At 48.5% G+C, this 21,492-nt stretch overlaps 2 protein-coding genes across 15 annotated transcripts in view; one reads left to right on the plus strand and one right to left on the minus strand.

Moving 5' to 3' along the window:
* Positions 1-4,996, minus strand: part of LOC127065848 (uncharacterized) — a 9,690-nt gene extending 4,694 nt beyond the window's left edge. The window contains exons 1-5 of one of the 10 annotated variants that reach the window (XM_050998766.1): positions 4,735-4,996; positions 997-1,171; positions 518-703; positions 116-423; positions 1-27 (exon numbers count right to left, since the gene is read on the minus strand). The exon at positions 1-27 is cut by the window's left edge and continues 692 nt beyond it. In XM_050998766.1, the coding sequence (XP_050854723.1) occupies positions 1-27; positions 116-423; positions 518-703; positions 997-1,096 (621 nt within the window). In that variant the 5' untranslated portion in view covers positions 1,097-1,171; positions 4,735-4,996. Of the gene's footprint in view, positions 28-115; positions 424-517; positions 704-996; positions 4,670-4,698 lie in introns of those variants that run through there. The other 9 variants (XM_050998762.1, XM_050998765.1, XM_050998764.1 and 6 more) reach the window with 9 other exon arrangements.
* Positions 4,997-6,722: 1,726 nt separating this feature from the next.
* LOC127065861 (regulator of G-protein signaling 17-like) lies at positions 6,723-17,450 on the plus strand. Of its 5 annotated transcripts, XM_050998800.1 has the most exons (7): positions 6,723-7,580; positions 8,666-8,746; positions 8,871-9,370; positions 10,590-10,972; positions 11,367-11,375; positions 11,855-12,269; positions 12,357-17,450. In XM_050998800.1, exons 3-7 carry the CDS (start codon positions 9,362-9,364, stop codon positions 12,600-12,602), a joined length of 1,062 nt encoding a protein of 353 aa, XP_050854757.1. In that variant the 5' UTR covers positions 6,723-7,580; positions 8,666-8,746; positions 8,871-9,361; the 3' UTR covers positions 12,603-17,450. The 5 variants fall into 5 exon arrangements, with proteins under 5 accessions (XP_050854757.1, XP_050854756.1, XP_050854755.1 ...); XM_050998799.1 differs by having other exon boundaries at positions 6,723-8,746; XM_050998798.1 differs by having other exon boundaries at positions 7,886-9,370.
* The last annotated feature ends 4,042 nt before the right edge of the window (positions 17,451-21,492 follow it).

The raw sequence follows: 21,492 nt of genomic DNA on the forward strand, positions 1-21,492 counted from the left end.
CGCCGAGGTTGGCATGGTTGCGCAGTTCTGCATGGAGAATCGTGAAGCGATGAGTTACGTCGCGTACCGAAAACAGAAATAAATTGAAACGAAGGAAAAGAGTAACGCGGTTTACCTGATGTAGGTGATGCGGCACTGGGACGGATGGTAATTCTTGCAAAAGAAAGGACGAGGCCATCGGTAATAAAGCGGCAGGTACGGTCTGCGTTTCCTGAGTCCTCCGGGAAGGTGGCGCAGCCGTTTCCGCGCGTTCCCTCAATCTTTCCAGATAGGATACAACTTCTTCGGCCTTGAGCTCCGTCTGCATGTAATCCTTACGAGGCGAAGGGTGTCTGTTTCTGCTGTCGTCGGTCAGAATCCTCGACGAGTGTAGTTCCATAAAATGCTCGGCTACCTCTCGTGGCCCACCTCCCATGATGTCGCCTATTTTTACAAACACTTTTCTCCTTTAGTACGACCGACGTCGATTTTCGTCGATCGTTTATACGTTTATTCTTTAAGAGCGAAACGTACGTACCGCACTCGTAGCATCTCCAAGTTGCTTTGGCCGCGTGATACGCGGCTATTCGACTGCCATCGGTGCCTTTAAGAGGTTCTTCCTCGCAGGTCCAATTACCTTCGTCGCTTCCGTCCGTACCATTTCCCGCGTCCTCTTCGGTCTTGTACGTTACGGAGGTCTCGAATTCGTTTTGCACGCTCGAAGCTGTATGCATGTAGCGAACAATGTGAAAACAACGGTAAATAGCATTAGGAGGCTATCGTAAAAGGAAAAGGACGAGTATATAGCTATGGGAGGACGAGCACAATGGGTCATCGTATTTACTTCTCGAAACGAAATAACGTTTGAACAGTTTCGATTCTATATATTATCCAAACACGAGGATATATAAATAGATGGAACGGGGAGATATAAACAGAGAGAAAAAAAGAGAAAGAGAGAGAGAGAGAGAGGAAATATCGGCTTTAAATTACTCTCGATAAACTTATTCGACGTACTTCTGTGATCGGGATCCTCTCCGTAAAGCTTCCGAGTAATTTCCTTGAACATATCCTCGTAGCAGTCCAACCTGCTAACACCCGTACCGCTACCCTCCATCTTCGAAGTCCTCAGCGGTCGGCCACTATTCTTGGAACAATAATCCTTCCCTCGTGGTCGTTATCCAGGACCCTTCTACCTGCATACAAAGTCGTCTTTGTAAACTCTGACAAACGGGAAAGTCCAAAGTGCAAGAGACATCTCTTGGTTATTAACGTTGGAAAATCCGATTCGCTTGTAAATGGTGACTCGTGCAACGAGGGAGATAAGACACCCTGTTATTGCGAGTGTAAAACTAAAGAGCGATCGACCAGGTAGCTGTCTTCGTCGATTCTTTACGTGCAAAGAGCGTAGTGCTTTCTTTACGCGTACTGTCTACGAAAAGCAAGAAGACAGGAACTATGTCATCGCTACCCTTCTCGAACGGCCGACTCGGAAGGTACGATTAACGAGCCGTCGTCGCTTTTCATCCACTCCCGGAAAGAAGCTCGCCTCTTCCATCGGTTCGAATGCTCGAGACGGCACTTTTGCGAGATTACGTTTCATCTCGGGACGACTGTTTCTTTAAATCGGCTTTTCTCGCGAACTCGTCGAGCAAAACGAATTATCTCGCGAGGTAACGCTACGTCCGTAATATCGTTTCCTTTGCATAAACGCGAAAGTAACGTTAAAGACGATCTTGGAAAATAAAAGAACGGAGAAAGATGGAAAAACAAAATCGTACGAAACTGCGTACAGAGAGTCGAGAATAGAAACGAGGCGGGGCAGAGATCCTACCGTGGTAATCCCATCGAAAGGACGTGCCTGCGAAAGTGTCTTATTATCTTTGCAGGTAGTACCGTAAATCCCTAACGGTACGGCGGAGACCGCTGTAAATAATTTCGACAAAAGTTTCATTCTCGATCTCCGTCCATTCTTTTCGATATTATTGCACGAAAGAGAAAGCGTTCGACTCTATCGAAAGTTGTACGAAATATTTTATTTACGCTTTTATTTATGCTCGAGAGGAAAAAGAAGGTACGAGAGAGAAAAATTTGTCGACGGTTTCGACGCTCCAAAAGCGAAAGGGGTTGGAATTTTTCCAGCGAGTTTGGACGAAGGGGAATCGGCTCGTATCCTCTAATTCTCACGCGGCTGCCTTCAATTCTCTCTCTTTCTGTCTGTCGGGGGCGTGTTTCGGAACGGCTGGGAAGGTCGACGAGGCGTTGCGCGCGCGCGCGCGCGCGCGCCCATGCTCTCGACCACACGGGCGAACGAACACGTTGGGGACTCGGAACCGCGAATTCTCTTTCGCTCTCTCTCTCTCTCTCTCTCTCTCGCTCTCTCGATGGAGAAGAAAGGCGCTAACGACTTCTCCTCTAGCGGCTGCCCGAACTACAGTGGGATTAGAGTCGAAGTAGTTAGACAAAGTATGTACGAGCTCGCAACCACCGTCGCCACCGTACACGGTCGTGTAGCTTCTATACGATTACGACGACTATGCAGTCTCTTCGAAGGAAGGCGAATAATATGCGAACGAGAGGAAAGCGGTCGAAGCAAACGGACCAACGTTACTATCAGAGTCGCAACGAGTTTCTCCGTTTTCGGACAAAGAAAATTAAGAGAAAAAAGTATTCGTCGAGCATCCCTCGGCGGTGACACCTCGTAGAGACAACGATATCTCGCGAAAGCGAATGTATTGGATATACGTACCTACGTAAGTCGCGGAAGGGAAGCGAACCTATGAAAAAGGAGTCTCGTAAGATCGATCGTACGGATCGAAGAGGGTGGTTGGGAAGGAAGTCGGACGATCTCGTAGAAACGAGAGAGGGTGGCTAGGTGCACCGATGCGTGCGCCGTGTACTCTAAGCTCGAAGCAGGGACCTCGCTCGTATTGATCGTGCTCGAGGAAAAAGGAGGGGAAGTGGGAGAAAGAGCTCTCCCCGGCGTAAGTCCCACTTTCTCTCGACGTAGGTACGGGCGAGCCGTACGCGCTTGCGCGTAATAGCGAGAGTAGGGGTAAAGAAGGGTACGCAAAACGGTAGGTAGAGAGCCGAGAAAGGACAAGGGCTGAGTGCTCTTCCCCTACTTTTGCTAGAGAAATAAATCAATATTCCCCTACGACGTCGAGCCCGTGGAAACGACAGATGTTACGCCGAATCGTCCAGGCAGAGAAAGGGGAAAGGAAGAGACGGAGAGTTTTGTCCCGTTAGTCGAATGAGAGCCACTGTTGGAAGGAAAACGGTCGACGATGAGAGAGGAGGAACTCTGGCCGAGGGAGTTGCGTGGGGAGAGTGGAAGAGAAAGGCAAGGTGGGGGAGAGGAGAGAGAGAGACAGAGAGAGAGAGAGACGCGCGCGCGCGCGCAGTACGCCATTCAAATTCATCCGGAAATTATTGCCGGCTAGGCCAAGGACGGTAGAGAGCAGGTCTCCCTCTCGTCTCGCTCTTCGTCGAGAGAGAGAGAGAGAGAGAGAGAGAGAGAGGAGACAGGGGCGATGGAGGGGAAGAGAGAGAAAGAGAGGAGAGACGCGCGCATACACACGTACACACCGCACACGACACGCACACGTAGCACGCGCGCACACACATGGATGCACGTCTATGGAGAAAAAGAGAGATGATAGAGAGCGAGACGACTCTCGTGGAAGAGGAGAGAGAAGCGTGTGGGAGGAATCTCTGGTCGGTCGGTCGGTCGGTCGGTCGGTCGGTCGATCGGTCGGTCGGTCGATCGGTCGATCGGTCTGGCGTCGGCCGCTAGCGTCGACGACGCACGTAACAACGCACGCACGAAGGAAGAGGCGCTCTCGGCGCCGCTGCTTCGCTCGCGATTCCGAATGGAACGTCAAAGGTTTTCCGAATCGTGCGTTTTTGATATCGTTTTCGTGTTTCTCGACGACGTCGTCGTATCGTCGCCGTCTTCTCCGAGTCCTCTCATCGTTGCGCCCGAGTTATCGAGATGTACGCGATAAGCGCGCGATCGTCCCTCTCCTCCTCGGCCTCTCTCTTCTCGTCGAGATATATACAGAGCTCGCGATATATGGACGGGCCCAGAGGCGCGCGCGCGTACTCCGCGACGCGCCGTCGCCAAGAACGGAACGCGCATCATCGACGCGAGTCCTCTTCCTTTCAACTCGACCTATCGAGAATCAAGATTTCTTCTTTCTCGCGAGCGAAAACACGCGAAGCGAACACACCGATGGAAAAACACAACGAAACGCACTACACGACACTCCTCGACAACGCGTTGCGACAGCACGACACACGGACGAGTATGACGCGCGACCATCTTCTCTTTCTTTCTTTCTTTCTTTCTTTCTTCCTCACTTTATCCATTTATCTCTGCGTGACCACGCGGAACTACGAAGACCCGTATTCTCCTCCTCCTCCTCCTCCTTCTTCTTCTTCTTCTTCTTCCTCTTCGTTGTTTTTTCTTCTGTTTCTCTCTCTTCTCCTTTTTTCTTCTTCCTCTTTTCTTCTTCTTTTCTTCTTCTTCCTCCGTCTCTAGCCTCGAAGAGGAGTAACAGAGTGCGCGCAATCCGGAGAGCAAGAGAGCGAGAGAACGAGAGAGCGAGAGAAAGAGAGAGAGAGAGAGAGAGAGAGAGAGAGGAGAGAGAGAATCGAGGAAAGCAAGAGAAAAAGCGGCAAGAGAGATGCTCGTTACACTCGATCGCGCGTACTCACGTTTACGTCGAAGAACTTGGAAAGGAAGACGCAAACCTGGGATGGAAATGGTTGTTGGAGAAAACGTTATGCTGAGTTCGGTTGCAGGTTGTTTCCTCGACGGCAGCCGGGTGGCGAGTGGGTGGGCAGGCGGGGTGGCAGGCGGACAGAAGTGGGTGGCTCCGGGTGGCTTGGGAGCTCCGAGCGCCGTGTGGGTGGTGGGAGTGGGGTGAGGGAACCCAATACCACCCTTCTCGCCCATTCAATCCTGCAGTATTAGGGGGAGCAGCCGAGCCTGTTCCTCCTCCTCCCCCTCGTCCTCCCCCTCTTCCTCCTCCTCCTCCTCCTCCTCTTTCTCCTCTTTCCCGTCCGTTCCCTACCCATTCCCTTCCCCTCCATCACTACCGCCACCACCTCCTCCTCCTCCTCCGACACTCCCCACCCCCACCCTCCCACCTCCACCCAGCCAGGCTACGTCCAACGACGAAGACGACGATGACGACGGATGGACGACGAAGAAGGCTCTTTGTGCGTGAGTGCGAGCGCGTAGGTGTGTACTCGCGCACACGCTCCTTTTCCCTCTCCTCCTCCTTTTCCTTCCCTCCTCGCCTCTTCTCTCTCTCTCCCTCTCTCCCTCTCTCTCTCCCACCGCTTCCAGCATACGCTCGCCCATCCGTCCATCCGTTCGCACGTGTTCGGTGTAGCGGCAGCGGCGGCAGCAGCAGCGACAGCAGCAGCGACAGCAGCAACGGCAGCAGCAACGGCAACAGCAACGCCGGCAATGACGACAGCCTGGCAACTCGGGGGAAAATTTTATACCCGTAGAGGGCTGTCGCGAGGGACAAGGTCGAACGAAGGGGTTTTTCTCAACTTTCTAATCCCTGTGGGACAAAGTCCCCCTTTCCACGGCTTCGCTCAAAATCGTATAGACCGAACAGCGAGTTTCGAAGAAGATGGAAATCGCTCGGAGTCTCTCTTTTCTTTTCTTCCCGTTGCACTTTCGATATCCGCCTGTAATCGTTCCGTAAAGATTTTCCAACGAAACGCTTTTATCGAAACGTTTTATCGTAAAAAGAACGCTTCTTTAAGCGGTCCTAGTGTTCCATCTTTTTACTCGAATTATCTTCTCTCTTTCGAAGAAACGAAAGAACTTTCCATCGAATATCGTATCTCTGCTGGCGTATTAATTAGCGGTACGCGGTATCGCGGATACGTTTCACACCGGAGCAACTGTTTTATCCGAGCATTAGACGGCTCGCGTCCAAAATTCTTACGGTCGGTATTACCGGCTCGTTCTCTCGGTCGGTAATTGTTCTTCGTCGGTAAGTCGATAGGCCTCGTCGATAGCTTCGACTCGATTTCCTCCATCGATAAACGTAGAACTCTTCTATCATCCGGGTATTCTACCGACGAGTATCGGTGACGTAAACGTCGTGTCAAAGCATATGCGCGATGACCGAAGAAACCTGCGAAAATGTACGAACTTGGGCATTCGCGACATAGAGAGGCACGAAATTTTTCGAATTTTCGCAAACGCGAACTAACCCTCCGTACTGTCTTAGGAATCACTTACGTGCGACGTACAACGATAATAAATGGGATTGGCTAATAATAAAGCATCGATTATATCGGTGTCGGACGTTCCTTCGCGTCGAAGAGCAAAGTTCGATCAAATCGAAATCAGTTTTTCGTTGCGTAAACCAGAGAAACGTAAATATTCCTTACGCAATTTTCTCCATTTTCAGTTCGTTGATGGGGCTACGAATGGTCGACGGAACCTACGGGGAAAAGAGAACGAAAGAAAAAGAAAAGGAGGAGGAAGGAAAAGATAATAAATAAAAAAAGATGTCTCGCGATCGCGAGGAGGGTTCGCTTTTGCGTAAGTACGCGTTAAACGAAGATCGAATATAAGCGACGTGCGACGGAACGACGTGCTCGGTTAGCGTTACGTTGCCGCAGAGAGCGGTTTACGACGACGAACGCGAGCCGGCACGGCGGACGATTGTCAGTTCGTACGTAACGTCGTGCGAGATGCGCGTGGTCGGCCGTCATCGTGCAAATAGGATCATTCTTCTTGCTTGCAGGTTCTTGACGCCTCGGTCGCGAACGACAGGAAAAAGCATTCGTCTCTCGAACGGAGAATACACTTTTTTCTCTGATCGTAGGATCGTAGATAGGATCGAAACGTTTATGAACAGTCGACGACGGTAGGAGGAACCCGTCGATCTTTCTCTTTTTAAAGTATTTGAAAAAGCGCGAGGATAGGAGCTCCGAGGTCATTCGCATTCGCGACCGCTCGTGGAAGAAGCGGAGCGCGAGGGAGACGCGTGTTCCGATCGGCGTCGGCGTCGGTCTCGGCGTCGGCGTCGTTGCCTCTCACCCGCGAGGGAGAGAGAGACGAAGCGCAGTGGTGGTCGTGGCGTCGCGTAAGCGCGTGACCGCCATATTGCCCGAACTCTCTCTCTCTCTCTTTTAGATACGAGGAGAGCTCGACGTCGAGGAGGACGACGACGACGACAACGACGACGACGGCGACGGCGACGGCGACGACGACGACGACAAGGACGAAAACCTGGACTTTTCGAGTTAACGTATTATCCGGTCTATCTCGATGCCCTCTTGAAGAATTTACCTACGCGAAGAGAGTGAAACGTGCTGGAAGAAAGAAGAAAAGCGGAAGATACCGAGAAAGATGCTGCGAGAGAACGAAAGATAAAGTAGAAGGGCCGCATCGTTGCATTTTTCGTGTTCCTTCATTCTTCAAACTCACGAGCACGTCGACCGCTTGGATCTTGACGCCGAGTACTCGAAAAAAGAAAAGCGCAAAGAATCGGCTAAAGATGATTTCCTGCCGCGACGATGCGTAGCTGCGTGATTGCCTGTTCGACGCAAAATAATAAGAAGTAATAGTCGAATTTCGTGAAGAAAAAGTGGTGAAAAATCAAAAATTTCGTTATCCGAGAGAGATAACTCCTAGATCCTCTTCCGTGCGTCCTACAGCGTGACAGTGCCGCGAGCTCCTCTCTCCCTCTGGTCTCGACCTCTGCCAATCAATAACCAACAGACCGACTTGCTCGACGTCGCTCTACTATTCTCCTTCTCCCTCCTTGCTATCTTTTACACGCACCTCTCTCTCTCTCTCTCTCTCTCTCTCTCTCTTTCTCTCTCTATCCACAAGCCACACGCATGTTTTCCTTCGCTCCCCTAGGCAAACGGTACGCGTGGAAGTAAAGAAGACGGTGCCTGCAAAACAGTAAAACTAACTAGAGTTCGCAGAAGAAAAGACGGCACAGCGGAAGGAAGTAGCGACGACAAAGAGGAGAGAGAGAGAGAGAGAGAGTGAGAGAGTACGAGAGAGAAAGATAGAAAGAGAAAAGTGGTGTCGCGATAGGCCTAGCGCTTGGTCGTTCGCGCCAGCGCCCTGAGCGCCTCTTTCTACGACCACGGAAAACCTATTTTTACTCTGTTAACGGAACGGAGAACTCGAGAAAGAGAGAGAAAGAAAGAAAGTGAGAGAGAAAGAGAGAGAGAGAAAGAGAGAGAGAGAGAGAACGAGGCACACGGTGTGCTTCACCACCCACGCTCACCTACCACGAAAAGAAGAGACCACTAGGCGGCACGATCCGTCGCTCTGACAGAGGCCGACGGCACCGCCATCGGCGACTCCCTGAACGCCTGGCCGCGCCTATCGGACACGTAAACGTGTCGCGCGAAATCTCTCTTCCGGCTGCTGCATCAACGCGATATCTTTTAATCGGCACCCTTCTTCGTGTTCCAATCTAGTGTCTTTGTGATATCACATACATACTTCCTTTCGACTTGAGGTGATAGAACGCTTTCTCTCTCTCTCTCTCTCTCTCTCTCTCTCTCCCTCTCCCTCTCCCTCTCTCTCTCCCTTGCTCTCTCTCTCTCTCTCTCTCTTCCTCTCTCTCACTCTCTCTCGCTATACCTCTCTCTCCTATTTCTCCTCAACTATCTGTCTTCGAAGAAGGGGAGCGGAGAGCAAAGATTCAGGTCCACGATGGAAGATAACGAAGAGATTCGAAGTCGCGACGAGTCCGTTCGCGAGGTATACCATTGAAGAAAAAGATTTCTCTCTCTGAAGAGAAAAGAGAAGAGAAGAAGAGAATAAGAAAGAATCATGATCGGTGTACGTGTCGATTTGTTGTTGTTGTTGTTGTTTTCGATGGTAGCAATGGTGGACCTGTATCGAGCCTGAACAAGACAACGGACGCGTGTTGCTCTTCCGGTATCCGCGTGAGAAAGCTCATCAACCCCTCTCTCCGTGCCATACGAGAAAAGAAGAGCGAGCTGCCATCGTCGCCTCCATCGCCAAGAGCATGCGGGCTTCGGGCGAGGCCCCACGACGAGCAGCCGGCCTGGCCGGTGGACCAGGATAAGGAATACCTCGACGGGACGTTACTCCGCTTATCGCTACGGGAGTCAACCCACCATCGCCTACGCTCTCTCTCTCTCTCTCTCTCTCTCTATCTCTCTATCTCTCTATCTCTCTATCTCTCTATCTCTCTATCTTTCTCTCTCTCTCTCTCTCTCTCTCTCTCTCTCTCTCTGTCTCTCTTTCTCTCTGCCCCTTAAAAGCACCTGCGCACTCGCTGCGCCCTACATCCTTTAGGATCTTAAGGACGCGGGAAGCGAGCTGGTCTCGCTCTCGCTCGCATGGAAAATGATAGAGGTGAGAGACTCGGTGGTCGACGAGCGTCGACCCTTTTATTATCTTACCTCGATTTTAGCATTTTATTTTCTAACGCGTAGGCAATTGCCACTTGTAGAAAGTTGCTTGTAAAACGTATAAAGTATCGTAAGGAAAAGCGAAGGGAAGTTTCGTAGAATCTTCGTTGACGAAGGCGTGTCTCTTCGTAAACTCGTAGAAGCGACTTTCACGCGTGCTCTCGTTATCGCGCGAGAGCGGCTTAAAACGGATCTACGATATACGATGAAGCGTAAAAATAAAACACACGTACATGCGTTTATGTACGTGAGCTCGTAAGAGGCCACCTCTCCGATCGTTTTTCCTCAAGCTCTTTTGTTTTTACGCCGTTCGAACTGGCGCGCGCGCGCCCGATACGGAGCTTTCCACGTTCCACGAACTCTCCCAATGAACCGAGTAGCACCCTTTTTCTATCGGGTGTAATCGTTTTCATTTCCTCGTAGCACGTGCGGTCCCTCCAAGGCGGATGTATCACGAGACCCGGCAATAAAATTCAAATGCGACGATGCGAACGATGGATTAATATCCGACGATCCACGCGCGATAGCTTTAAAAACACGAGATAATCGATAGGCGCGGCTGAGTCTACCGCTACGACAATCCCATCCGAACTAATTGCGAGCCCTTTGAGGACTTACGTGTCGATTATCGTACGGTCAGCTGCTTTCGATTAGAGCTTTCAATGGTTCTGCATCGTTTCTTCTCGTGGTACTGGTTTTTTCGAGCACGCGAGGAAAAGAAAAAATTATATAAAAAGAAGAAGAGCGGAACCGACTCTCGTTTCGATTTTTCATCGATTACGATCCAAGCGCGTGCACGATAGCTCACAGTTGACCGGAGTCGAGAATCGTTTTTCTAAAGCCTAGACTCAACGACGAACGAATCCTGAGCCCGTAAACGCTTCGCTAAAGATTCGGTCCTATCGAAAATCGAAGCTTTCCGAAAATAGAATAATCTATAAATTAACGAAACGATGCATCGAGGGTGACACCGAGATATTTGCCGCTTGATTCTGACGTTATCTAACTTTCCACGGTATATATTTACTCGAAACTTTATAATTACTTCGACTGCTTGTAATTCGAATAAAAAGAAAAAAAAAAAAGAGGAAAAGCGGTAGAAAAGAGAAAAAAAGAAAGGACAGTTCGTCGAACGTAAGCCGATAACGTATCAATGTCCTCAGATGTCGAGTGGAATCGGTGCCAGCACAATGGGAATTGGCGTTAGCCACGGAACGGGAGGAAACGAAGGCGTAACGAGCAGTTGTCGTCTTCGAGCGCAAAGTCAGAGTCAGGCGTCGTCCTCGCAGCACGGCAATCCGCAGCAATCGTCTCAGCAGACGTCTCAGCAGTCGTCTCAGCAATCGTCTCAGCAATCGTCTCAGCAACAACAACAATCGTCGCAGCAATCGCAACAGCAGCAGCAGCAGCAGCAACAACAACAACAACAACAACAACAACAAACGCCGTCGTCGCAGCAAGCGCAGCAACGTCAGGGAGCTAGGTTCATAGGCCGCTCGAAAAAGGACAACTGTTGCCTCTGCTGGTGCTGTTGCTGTAGTTGCTCGTGGTATTATCGTTTCTTTCTATTTCCTCGTTTCCTTTGGGCTCGATCGATACGTCAGCTGCGCGCGAGTCGTGCCCGTCCACTTCCTTACACGTCCGTTCGATAGAACGAAAATTGAATACAATGAAATAACGTCTGTTATCCGTACGAACGTAATTTCGTTGTACCGTAAAGATCGAATCCGATCGCTCATCGACGACGAGCACAAGTACTTACGACGAGCGGAGACACGGTATACCTACCAACCTATATGCATTTTGCATTTCTCATCGTATCGTCGCTTTGTCACTCTCCCGTATCGTTCGTTCATTGTGCTCGAAGATAACCATGACCTATTTAGAAACGAACTACGCTTTACCCACGTTTCTCTTTCTCTGTTTCATGCCGCACACAGGAACAAATGGTAAGCAAAAGTCGATCGGTGTCTCCTCGTTTACTTACGTATACCGACGTGTATCGTGTATGCACTCGACAATAGAGCGGGCCGCTGTAACGCGATGGATCCGTAGGTTTAGAAAGATACAGAAGAGAGTGAAAGGGAGAGAGAGAGAGAGAGAGAGAGAGAGAGAGAAAGAAGGGTCGCGGTATCGATGAAAATCAATGATGCGACGTTAAACGGATATGACGTCAGGCTAGTCATCTGGGGTACGCTAAAGAATGTTTACCGTTTACGCGAGTCGCTCCTCGTCCGTCGACAAAGCTAACGCGTTTCTTTAGGCTTCTTTTATTATCGTTGAACGTCCTAACGCACGATACTCGCGAAACAATTATCGAGATAAAACATTATCTTTTGTCATTTTCCTTCGGGAGAAGAATGTTGAGACAATTTTTCTTAACTATCCGATCTTTGATAACGACTAACAACGTGCCCGATGACAACAGTTTGGCGACGGTCGGCGGAAATACGGTCGGTGCTGGCGGAACTGGCGACCAGAGTAAGAAGAAGGGCAACGTTGGTATCGGCGGCGAACACGTGGGTGGCCTCGGTGGCGATCACGGTGGCGTCACTGCCGGCAACGGACTGGACGGGCTCGACGGTCTGGACGGTCTCGACGCTTCTACGGAGTGCTGTAATTTCGAGGAAGTCAGATCTTGGGGCTCGTCTTTCGACAAGCTGATGAGAAACGCGGCCGGTCGCAAGCTTTTCCGAGAGTTCCTTCGAAGCGAGTACAGCGAGGAAAACATAGCATTTTGGCTCGCCTGCGAGCAACTCAAGCGCGAGAGCAATCCAGAGAAGATCGAGGAGAAGGCTCGATTCATCTACGAGGATTACATATCCATACTCTCGCCGAAAGAAGTGAGTCCATATTTATCCTTTAATATTTTAATCTTCAAATTTGTATCTTTAAATATTTTCGCTAAATGCTCCTTTGAATCCTTCCAGGTGAGTCTGGACTCGCGAGTACGCGAGATCGTTAATCGCAACATGGTGGAACCAACGCCGCATACCTTCGACGAAGCACAGTTGCAAATCTACACGCTGATGCACCGGGACTCCTATCCTCGTTTCGTCAACAGCGAGATTTATCGACGAGTGGCGAAGCTGAACAGCGGGCCACCGAGTCCTACGAGCGGTTCCGAACAGGAGCACACCGGTGGAAAGTCGAAAGGCAAGAAAGGAACGACGTAATCGCGATCACGGCCGATCAGCCGATTGGACGTCGTACCCTTACCCAAAAGCGGAGATACCAGCGAGATCGTAGACTCCTCCTCTTCCTTCGGCTTCTTTCAAGGAGTTAGACGGAGATGGAAGAAATCCGATCGAAAATAAAGGGAGAAAGAGAGAGAGAGAGAGAGAGAGAGAGAAAGTGAAAGAGAAGGAGAGACCGTTCCTCGGAGTCGCTTCTTCGAAAGCCATACGTTAAAAAAGAAAGAAGAAATGAAAGCACGAGCGCGAATTAGTAGCGAATAAACGAACGAAGAGCCGTGCGATCGTTCGGGGATGACGACGTTGATCTTTTCCGTCTTTTCTCTTTCGCTTCTCGAGGATGCGCGAGAATACGAAGACTCGCTGTCTTTCTCTCTCCTTGCGCCTCCTCCTCTTTCGCGGACGATAGGCGCGCGTGGTCACTGCCTTGGAAACATTGCGCAATTACGATATACGTGTATCTGTATGTGTATGTATATATATATATGTGTATATATATATATGTATAGATATATGTGTCGTCGATGCCGAAGCGACGGAGTATCGCTCGTCGCGATACGTTTGGTATTTACCAAGTTTCGTCGAAAGAAACGCTACAAATTCTCGACTTGTCCGAGGGGATGGCACTGTCGAACGACATCCTTTCGAGAGTATTCTCCGATTCGAGTATTAGTGAAGTACGGAATGAAATTGACGGAATCGAGAATGGAAAAGCCGAAAAAAGATACGAGAGAAACGAGAGACGGAAAAGAGAGAAGAGAGGAGAAAGTAAAAAGGAGAAACGAAGAAAAGTAGGCACGAAATGAGGATATAAAAGAACAAATGATCTCTTTTCGCGCTATCGTCGCAGCCGAATTTATTCCAGTCTACTTTGCGAGAAGGAGAAGGATCCATCTTCGCGATGGATACTACTAGGCTATTGCCCACGAGATACGGATCGAAGCGGAAACTTGTCATCCATTACCAAAACAAATTCTAGTCATTTTCGTTTAAGAATCGTCATGAGCGTAGAGACACAAAACGTACAAGAGTTCGTACGAGATCTTGGGATTAAAAGGAGAAGAAAAAAGAGAGGAAGAAGAAAGGCCTAAAACGCGACAAAATTCTCTGAATGCGCGCGAATCGATGCTTCAGACCCGATCGATCGCGACGCGCGCTCTTGTTCGCGGTGCGACGAAAAGAACGAGGATGCAAAGGGCCGAATAAGCATATAAGAATACGCACGGTTCAATCGAGACTCTATGCAAATTATGTACCAATAGTATACGTACATCTGCGTGCGTGCGTGCGTGCAATCGTACGCGTGTATACATATATATATATATATATATATATATATATATATATATATATATATGTATCTGTACAGAATGTCTCGTTTGAATTTATTCGCGCGAACATCGTTGGAATTATTACCAAAAGATTCGATATACGTGGCGATCGAGTAAAATGGGGCATATTGTACACGTATACGTATGTGTGGGCATATATATATATATATATATATATATATATATATATAGCGTGGTTACGCATACAGCCATGTTTCATCGTTCGCAAAACAATCTCTTCGTAGAGACGATTTCTTTAAATAGGCTGTTCACGGACCACCGCGCGAACCGCAACTTTTTAATTAGCTTCCTTTCGCAAGAAAAAACGTCCATTTTCTAAGCAAAGGGAGAATCGACGAGTCTACTCTTGCGAGCTTTTTCTAACGATGATTTTTCTATCAAGCTTACCGAGAGAAGCTCCGTACGATTCGTCAACGTTACGACGCTTCGTATCATTCCGTTTCTGTGATGATAACAATGTGAACGGCTAGATTTAATGGCATCGTTTCTAATGGAAAAAGAAAAAAAGACAGACGCTCTCTAGTCGTAACGCGCGCTTCCGCGCGTATAGATATATAGACGCATACACACGTACCTACATACTTACTACACTTCATACCTACCCATTTAGCCTACCTACGTAAATGCGTAAATACATAGGAAGGAAGAAAGGAAACGTCGTCCGTCGTACGAAATCGATGAGAAATAAGAGAGAGAGAGAGAGAGAGAGAAAAGAGAAGGCGCGCAGCGACGCACACGCGCGCCTCTCACAGTCGGTCGCAGTGTTTGACTACTGCCCTGTAGATAATATCGTAGATAGGTACAATGATTATATCATAAACGAGACGAACGAACGATTATAAACGCGTACGCGCAAGTGCAGGGTGCGAATCGGAAGACGCATGCGAACAATCTTTTTAATTCTCGATATACAAAGACGTATACATTCATAAGCATGTATCTCTTCGGAGCGAGAAATAGTCCGAGACGAATGACACGGATTTTCTCGCGAGAGGGAAAGTAAGAATCGTGAGAAGACGCAAAGTTTTCCATCGTTTGTTCCCATCTTCCTTTCCTCGGTGCTCGTCCATGTGCTCCTCAAGGTGCTCCTCAAGGTGCTCGTTAAAGAAGAAAATTGAGATACGCGAAGATACGCTTACGAGAAGAAGAAATAGATATATTTATGGTCGGTCGATGTTGAAAGGGAAAAGATACGTATTAATCTTTTGGAAAATTTTGAGTAATTTTTTTTCTTTACGACGTATACGCTCGCAAAGAAGTCTTTTCCGTTCCAGGATCAGTTTTCCTTAACGCATGTAGTTGGTCGAACAGCGTAACGAATCGCGTAATTAACGACGTTGGTTTCAAAGAGGAAAAGAGCGAAACGTTTCGACCCCATCTTCGTCTTCTCACTAATAAACGCACAAATTTTCTCAACCCTCGTTCCTTTGCTTCTTTTTTCTCCGCGCGGTCTTTTCCATTTTCGAGATAGATAGATAGATAGACAGAGAGAGAGAGAGAGAGAGAGAGGGAGAGAGAGGGAGAGAGAGAGAGACAGTGCGTTTGCGAATTGCTCTCGACCGACTCATAGCCACTCCGTTTGATTCTCAGGTCCGCATTCGTTCTTAATAAATAAGCACGTCGTGGTGTATCGAAAAATATCGCTAATGACTTTTCTACGAGAGGTAGCTGCAAAGATCTGCGACGATACCCGATCTTCTTCTTCTTCCGCATATTCTTCTCCGTTTCCTTGTTCCTCGATATATATTTCAACGTTCCAACGTGAACCACTTTTGGGACCATTGTTCTACACAATACATAAAAACATACAAAGACGCGCGATACTATCGGAATTGAAAAATAAATCAAAGATGACGATGACGAAGAACGTCGCGCGTTAAAAGCTCGTCGTTACGTTAAGCAGCAATAACGTTCGCGAAGCAAATGAGAAAGCTTTGCAAGGCGAAAGGATATTTGAAAATTTCCCATTTCTTTCTTTCGTTCGTGCTATCTGTCACATTGTCACCTTATGTACGTTTGAAATAAAACTTTTCGAATATCGTGTTTTCAAGTGGCCAGATCCTACCAACTCATTCGCCTCTCTTGCTTTCTTTCTTTCCGTCTATCGTTCGTTTGCTCGTCGAGTTTGCAGCTACCTGTCATAATTGTACGTATGTAGGTACATACGTTCATCGTACTTAACACGTAAATCGAATGGTCAAAGAAAAGAAAAGTAGCTCGTCAGAGATCGCACGTCAACGTCCTTAGTCCCGTAATTTCATCGTATCGTCCTAAGGACTCTGACCGTACGTCCTTCGAAATTACGCCTTTTCCACGATTACCGTACAATTAAGAGTTTATATCGCACGATCATCGTTCATCGTTCGATTTCGGACAACACACACGTACACATATACATACATACACACACACACACACACATATATACGTACGTACGTATGTATAGAATCGAAAGAAGACGAGTTTGCACGTATCAAAGTTTACGTACGTACGAATTCGTCGAAGAAACGTCCTTCGAACAGGCGGTCAAATGATAAACACACGCGCGCGCGCGCGCACACACACACATATGCGGCGCGTCACCGACTCGCGTATCGTAAGGTTCATTCGCACTTGTGCAAAATAATATTCCTTGATATTGTATATACGCGTACACACACATACATACACACAAACAGAGGGTTCGATCGCGTCTATTACATCGAACACTCTGTATATCTCTTTAGTGTACAACTAACGTAACCCTGCGTCACTGATGTTGGCGGTATACGGGTACACGTGGGACCGTTTGAAAAAAAAACAAGAAAAACAAAACAAAAATTAAATGAAAGAAAGCGGCCGCACAATTTTCCAAGTGAGAATAGAATAAAAATAAAAGTCAAACAAAAGATGAAATATATAAGAACGAAAAGGTGTAAAAAATTGGCGTTGCTTTGCCAATCGGAGACGTCGAGGGTTGGATTTACGTAATCGTTCCGAGTAAATTGACGATGAGAGAGTATTCCACGAATGACAGAGAGAGAGGGGGGGGGAGGATGAAGAGGGAGGGGAATATTATCGATCGTGGAACGAAACGCGATGATTCACAGAGCGAACGAGTCGTTCGTTCGAGGACGTTGCCTCGCGGTATTCCTCGCGTCGAGCGTCTTGTCGTTTCTTTGTTCGTCTCGAATGGTCCATCGTCGATTTTCAACCCTTCGCAGCTCGTTCTCTCTCTCTTTTCGATCGTGAAAACGCTGTTTGCTAATCGTAAAATAATAAAGCCACCGAAAAAGGTAGCATTTTTACATTAGTACCTGGTAGAAACATCGGGATTCGATGGAATCTCGTGTCGAAGGTACGCAGCAACTCGAAAAGGTTAAAGATTCGACAGCTCGGTCGCGCATGCACCTATGACAGTATGAAAACGAACAACGCATTTATTTATAAAACATTGTAAAGGCACAAAAATTTTATCATTAAAGGCGCTTCGACTCGATTTCTTCGTTCCTTTACTCGCCATTTTTGTCGAAACGAAGACGCTCACCGCTTTCTTCAAAAAGAGATTATCTTACCAGGATAAAACGAAGAGGAACGTGACGTGAAAGATGGCGCGACCTGCAAATTTCAGTGAAGCGGTCGCAGGGTAAAGTATATACCTACGGTCGTTCGTATTTCCACCATCAGAGAGCATTCGATCGCTTTCCAGCGAAAGCAAGTACCGTGATAATTTTGCTTTCGCGATAACGAAACTATAACGATATTTCGAAGCATCGTGCTTTTCTGAAAAGTTTCGCGAACGCGCGATCGATTCCAACTGCGAAGCGTTTTGTTTTCCTTCGCAATTTTTCCACGAAAAACGTTATCTATCGATCGTTCGTCCATCCATCGATACAATATTTTCTCGTTTCCAAGTATATCCGTAATAACGATACACGTCGAGACTTTACGGATCGTTTTATCGACCGAGTCGTCTAGTTCGCTCTACGAAATTCGAAGAAAACCGAGAGAGCCAATTAAAGCGAGCCTAAGACCCGCGTAAATTCGCATTCGCCATTTTTTTCGGAAGAGCAACGATCGCGTCGACGTTCGTACGTTCGTCTAGCGAGAGAAACGATGTCTTCCGAGCATCGTCCCGGAGATAAACGATTAGCTATTCTTTTACTTTGAACAATAAGAAAGAAAATATGAAGGTACGGAAAAAGGGAATATTTCGAAAACGAATAATTTTGGTAAAAGGCGGGGACGAGCCATCGTAAGAGGTTAGTATCTTTATCGTTATTTCCATCGTCGATGGTTTTACGTCGCGGCCGCATCTCGTGCACGGTTTCTTCGTATACGCGAGACGACCGTAACCGTAACCCATAATCCGAGTATCCATTCCCAAGGAACCACAAACGCCACGTGAAATTCGATGCGATACGTCGCTCGGAGGAGCGCTTTGTAGCGACTCCGACGACGACGAACTCGTCTTCTTTCTTTCTTTCTCCGCCTCTCCCCCTCTCTCCGTCTCTTCGACGTCGAGACTCCAAGGATAGAGGAACAATAGTCCAATTCGAAACTGTAGGAAAATATTTGTTTTTGTTTCACGGAAGAAAGAACGCGCGTCGAGCGTTTTGTTTTGTTTTATTTCTCTCTCTCTCTCTCTCTCTCTCTCTGTCTCTCGGCTCTCTCGCGTTGTTACAGGAGGAGAGGTAGGATCGGCGCTCTCTTACGTTATTCTCGTAACGAGCGTCGCTTTTAACGGTCCATCGAAAGCACTCGCATTCCGATCGGCATCGAGGACGAGAGTCCACCTCTCGAAAAGAATTTTTCCCGACGAACGTTACAACGATCCTCCTCGAATAACATTAATTATGTATACGCAAAGGTACGCGTGTAGGGAGTACGTCGAGGTCATCGCGAAATTTGTTTATCGTCGATGGTAATCAAATACTTTCCTCGGAATCGGTAATGCGTCGCGAGGCAGACTCCCGAAGAAGACGCGCATACTACGTACAAAGGAGGACCGGTAGGACGAGAAGAGATTCGCGAAAGAAGGTATTTGCAGTAATTCGGTGCTACGATATTGAGACCGTACGAAGTCTTCGCGCCGCAGGGTTCCTCCTTCTTTTCCTCTCGGCTACCTGTCTACGAGCACCTAAGAGATTACTCGCGCGGCTATAAAGAGCCCTTCGTTATTGCTATTATTGCCGGCGGACGATAATCGCGATTAATATTATTTTCATGTTTACGAGCCGGACCGCGGGACGCCGAATTACGCGCGAGCCCATACCCTTAATCTCGACGCAAGAAGGAATTTCCTTTTCCATTCCAACCGAACGCTATACACTTTCGAAAACGTATTCTCCTCTTATCCCGCTTTCGTAGAAACCGCAACGAGCGCGGATAATCTCGTCGCCTGGTCGTCGCGCGGTAACGCGCCGGACGAATCTAGCGACGTTAAGACGATACGTAAACAGCGACGTTTAATATCCTCGTAAAAGGGAATATTTGGTTCGACGATCGTACGTCTCGGAGCCACGCTTCGTCAGCGCTCGAGAAACGATCGAACGCGTTAAACGTTATTTATTTCCCTCTGAAAGTCAAAGCCTGGCTCTCCGCATCTCGGTGGTGGCGCATCCGCCACGCTCTTGAATTACGGCGACGCCTTTCGTACGGCGATCGGACGTAATCTTTCCCCGCGCACCACTTTTCTTCGAAACGTAGGAAGAGGATCTTTCAAATCTCTCTCGCGTACAGACGGCCGTCTCTCTCCCTCGACTTGGTCCGGTCGATCGAGTATGCTAATGGTGTTCCTTCGTAATCCCGGAGAGCGTACTTGTCGCCTAGTGGCAAATAGATACGTATGTCGAATTACCTTATCGCGAAACGTCCCCCTTTTTCAACCATCTTCCCTCTTACTCTTTTCCAACGACGTTTGATAATCCCGCCAAACGAGCGCGCACCTTTTCTCCTTGCACGCTTATCATCGAGGTTACGCGATTGAAAATTGCCATCTAATTAACGCACGGTGACTACTGCTTTTCGAATCGCTCGCTTTAGAAGCTCGTCATTCGTTACGCGATCCTTTCTTGCCGCGTACGAGATTAATCGAGGAGTAGAGTATCTTTTCGGTGAACCGAGAGAGAGAGAGAGAGAGAGAGAGAGAGAGGAAGGAATGAAAAAAATCGACTATACTCTTGGAGGCGTTAAACGAAAGTTGTCGGTTGGTAGCGCGCGCGAGCTCGCACGGTTTCTCCGCAAACACGTAAAAACGTTCGATCGCAATTAAATCACCGGCAAGCCGAAGCAGGCCGCTAATTTTCTCAGATCGCCATTAATTCCGAGCGAGGTACGACGGCGCGCGCGTTTAAACGCGCCTACGGTTCAAATCGTCGTCGCGAATCTTAAAGCGTTAATTCTCCTGGTCGCAATTAAACTCAGGCGCTACATATGTAAACTGACCACGTATCGATCGATCGATAATCAACCCGGCGTAAATTTCCTCTTCTCCCTCTCTATCTCTCTTACGTCCTCTTTCCTTGGCTGGTCGGAGCGAGGAGAGAAGGAAGAGTAGTAGAAGAGGGAAGGGAAAAGGTAAGCACGAGAGAGGGCTGTTTTTGCTCTCTCCTTCTCTCTCGCTCTCTCGCTCTCTCGGGCTGCTCCCCTTTCTCGAGATGAGGAGCGCCGAACAAGTCCAGGAGCGCGTGACGCGCCTTCCGATGCGACTCGAGACGAAGGCAGACGTAGGTAGAGTATATCTAGTCGCCGCGATTGGAAACTCTCTCGAAAGAAGACGACGAAGGTTCGCGCGGCGAAAAGGTACGAGCGAGCGAGCGAGCGAGCGAGCGAGAGAGAGAGAGGTAGGGAGGGAGGGAGGGGGAGAGAGAGGAGGGCAGAGAAATTTCTCGACCAAATAAACGCGTTTCGCGGCGCGGGAGATCGCGACCACGCCCTGTCTTCTTCCCTGCCCGCTGGCCTTCCTTCGGCCTTTGCTCGAACGGTAAGAGAGAAAGAGAGAGGACGATGGGAGGTTGAAGCGAGAGAGAAAGGGAGAGCATAGGAGCAACGCACACACGCTCTCGCTGGTTCGTACTCCGGTTATACGCGCGCGTGAACCTTGTACGCGAGAACGTTGAAAAATCCTTGAGATACGAAGGAGGGCCAAGGCGTCCTTCGTCGCTCGACGAAATCCCTACTAAATTCGATCGAATAACGAACTGGACGTTTGCTCGTAGAGAAAGGAAAGAAGATAGATCGAACGCAAAGAGACACGCGCGAGCTCTCGCGTTCGTTGCAATGAAAATATCCTCGTTTATTGGCCGTGACTCATTGTCAGAGGCGAGCGCGGACGAGCGAAATGATCTCGTATCGCGGACGCGTATCGCGATTGAGTGCTAAGATTAGGCGCCATTATAGAGCGTTATTAAGCGGCCCGCTCTATCGAGAGCTCGGGTAGCTGGTACCCGGTGCCGCCAACGTACCACGTACCTACCTACCTACCTACCTACCTACCTACCTACCTACCTATAATAATCGATTATTTTCGTTTCGAGACG

Source organism: Vespula vulgaris, chromosome 8 (genome assembly GCF_905475345.1).
Source record: "Vespula vulgaris chromosome 8, iyVesVulg1.1, whole genome shotgun sequence".
In the NCBI taxonomy this organism is placed as follows: domain Eukaryota; kingdom Metazoa; phylum Arthropoda; class Insecta; order Hymenoptera; family Vespidae; genus Vespula; species Vespula vulgaris.

What these genes read in the sequence shown, in the direction of transcription:
- LOC127065861 (XM_050998799.1), top strand. An exon ending in CCATACTCTCGCCGAAAGAA is followed by an intron (nt 12,270 to 12,356) that starts GTGAGTCCATAT and finishes GAATCCTTCCAG; the next exon opens with GTGAGTCTGGACTCGCGAGT.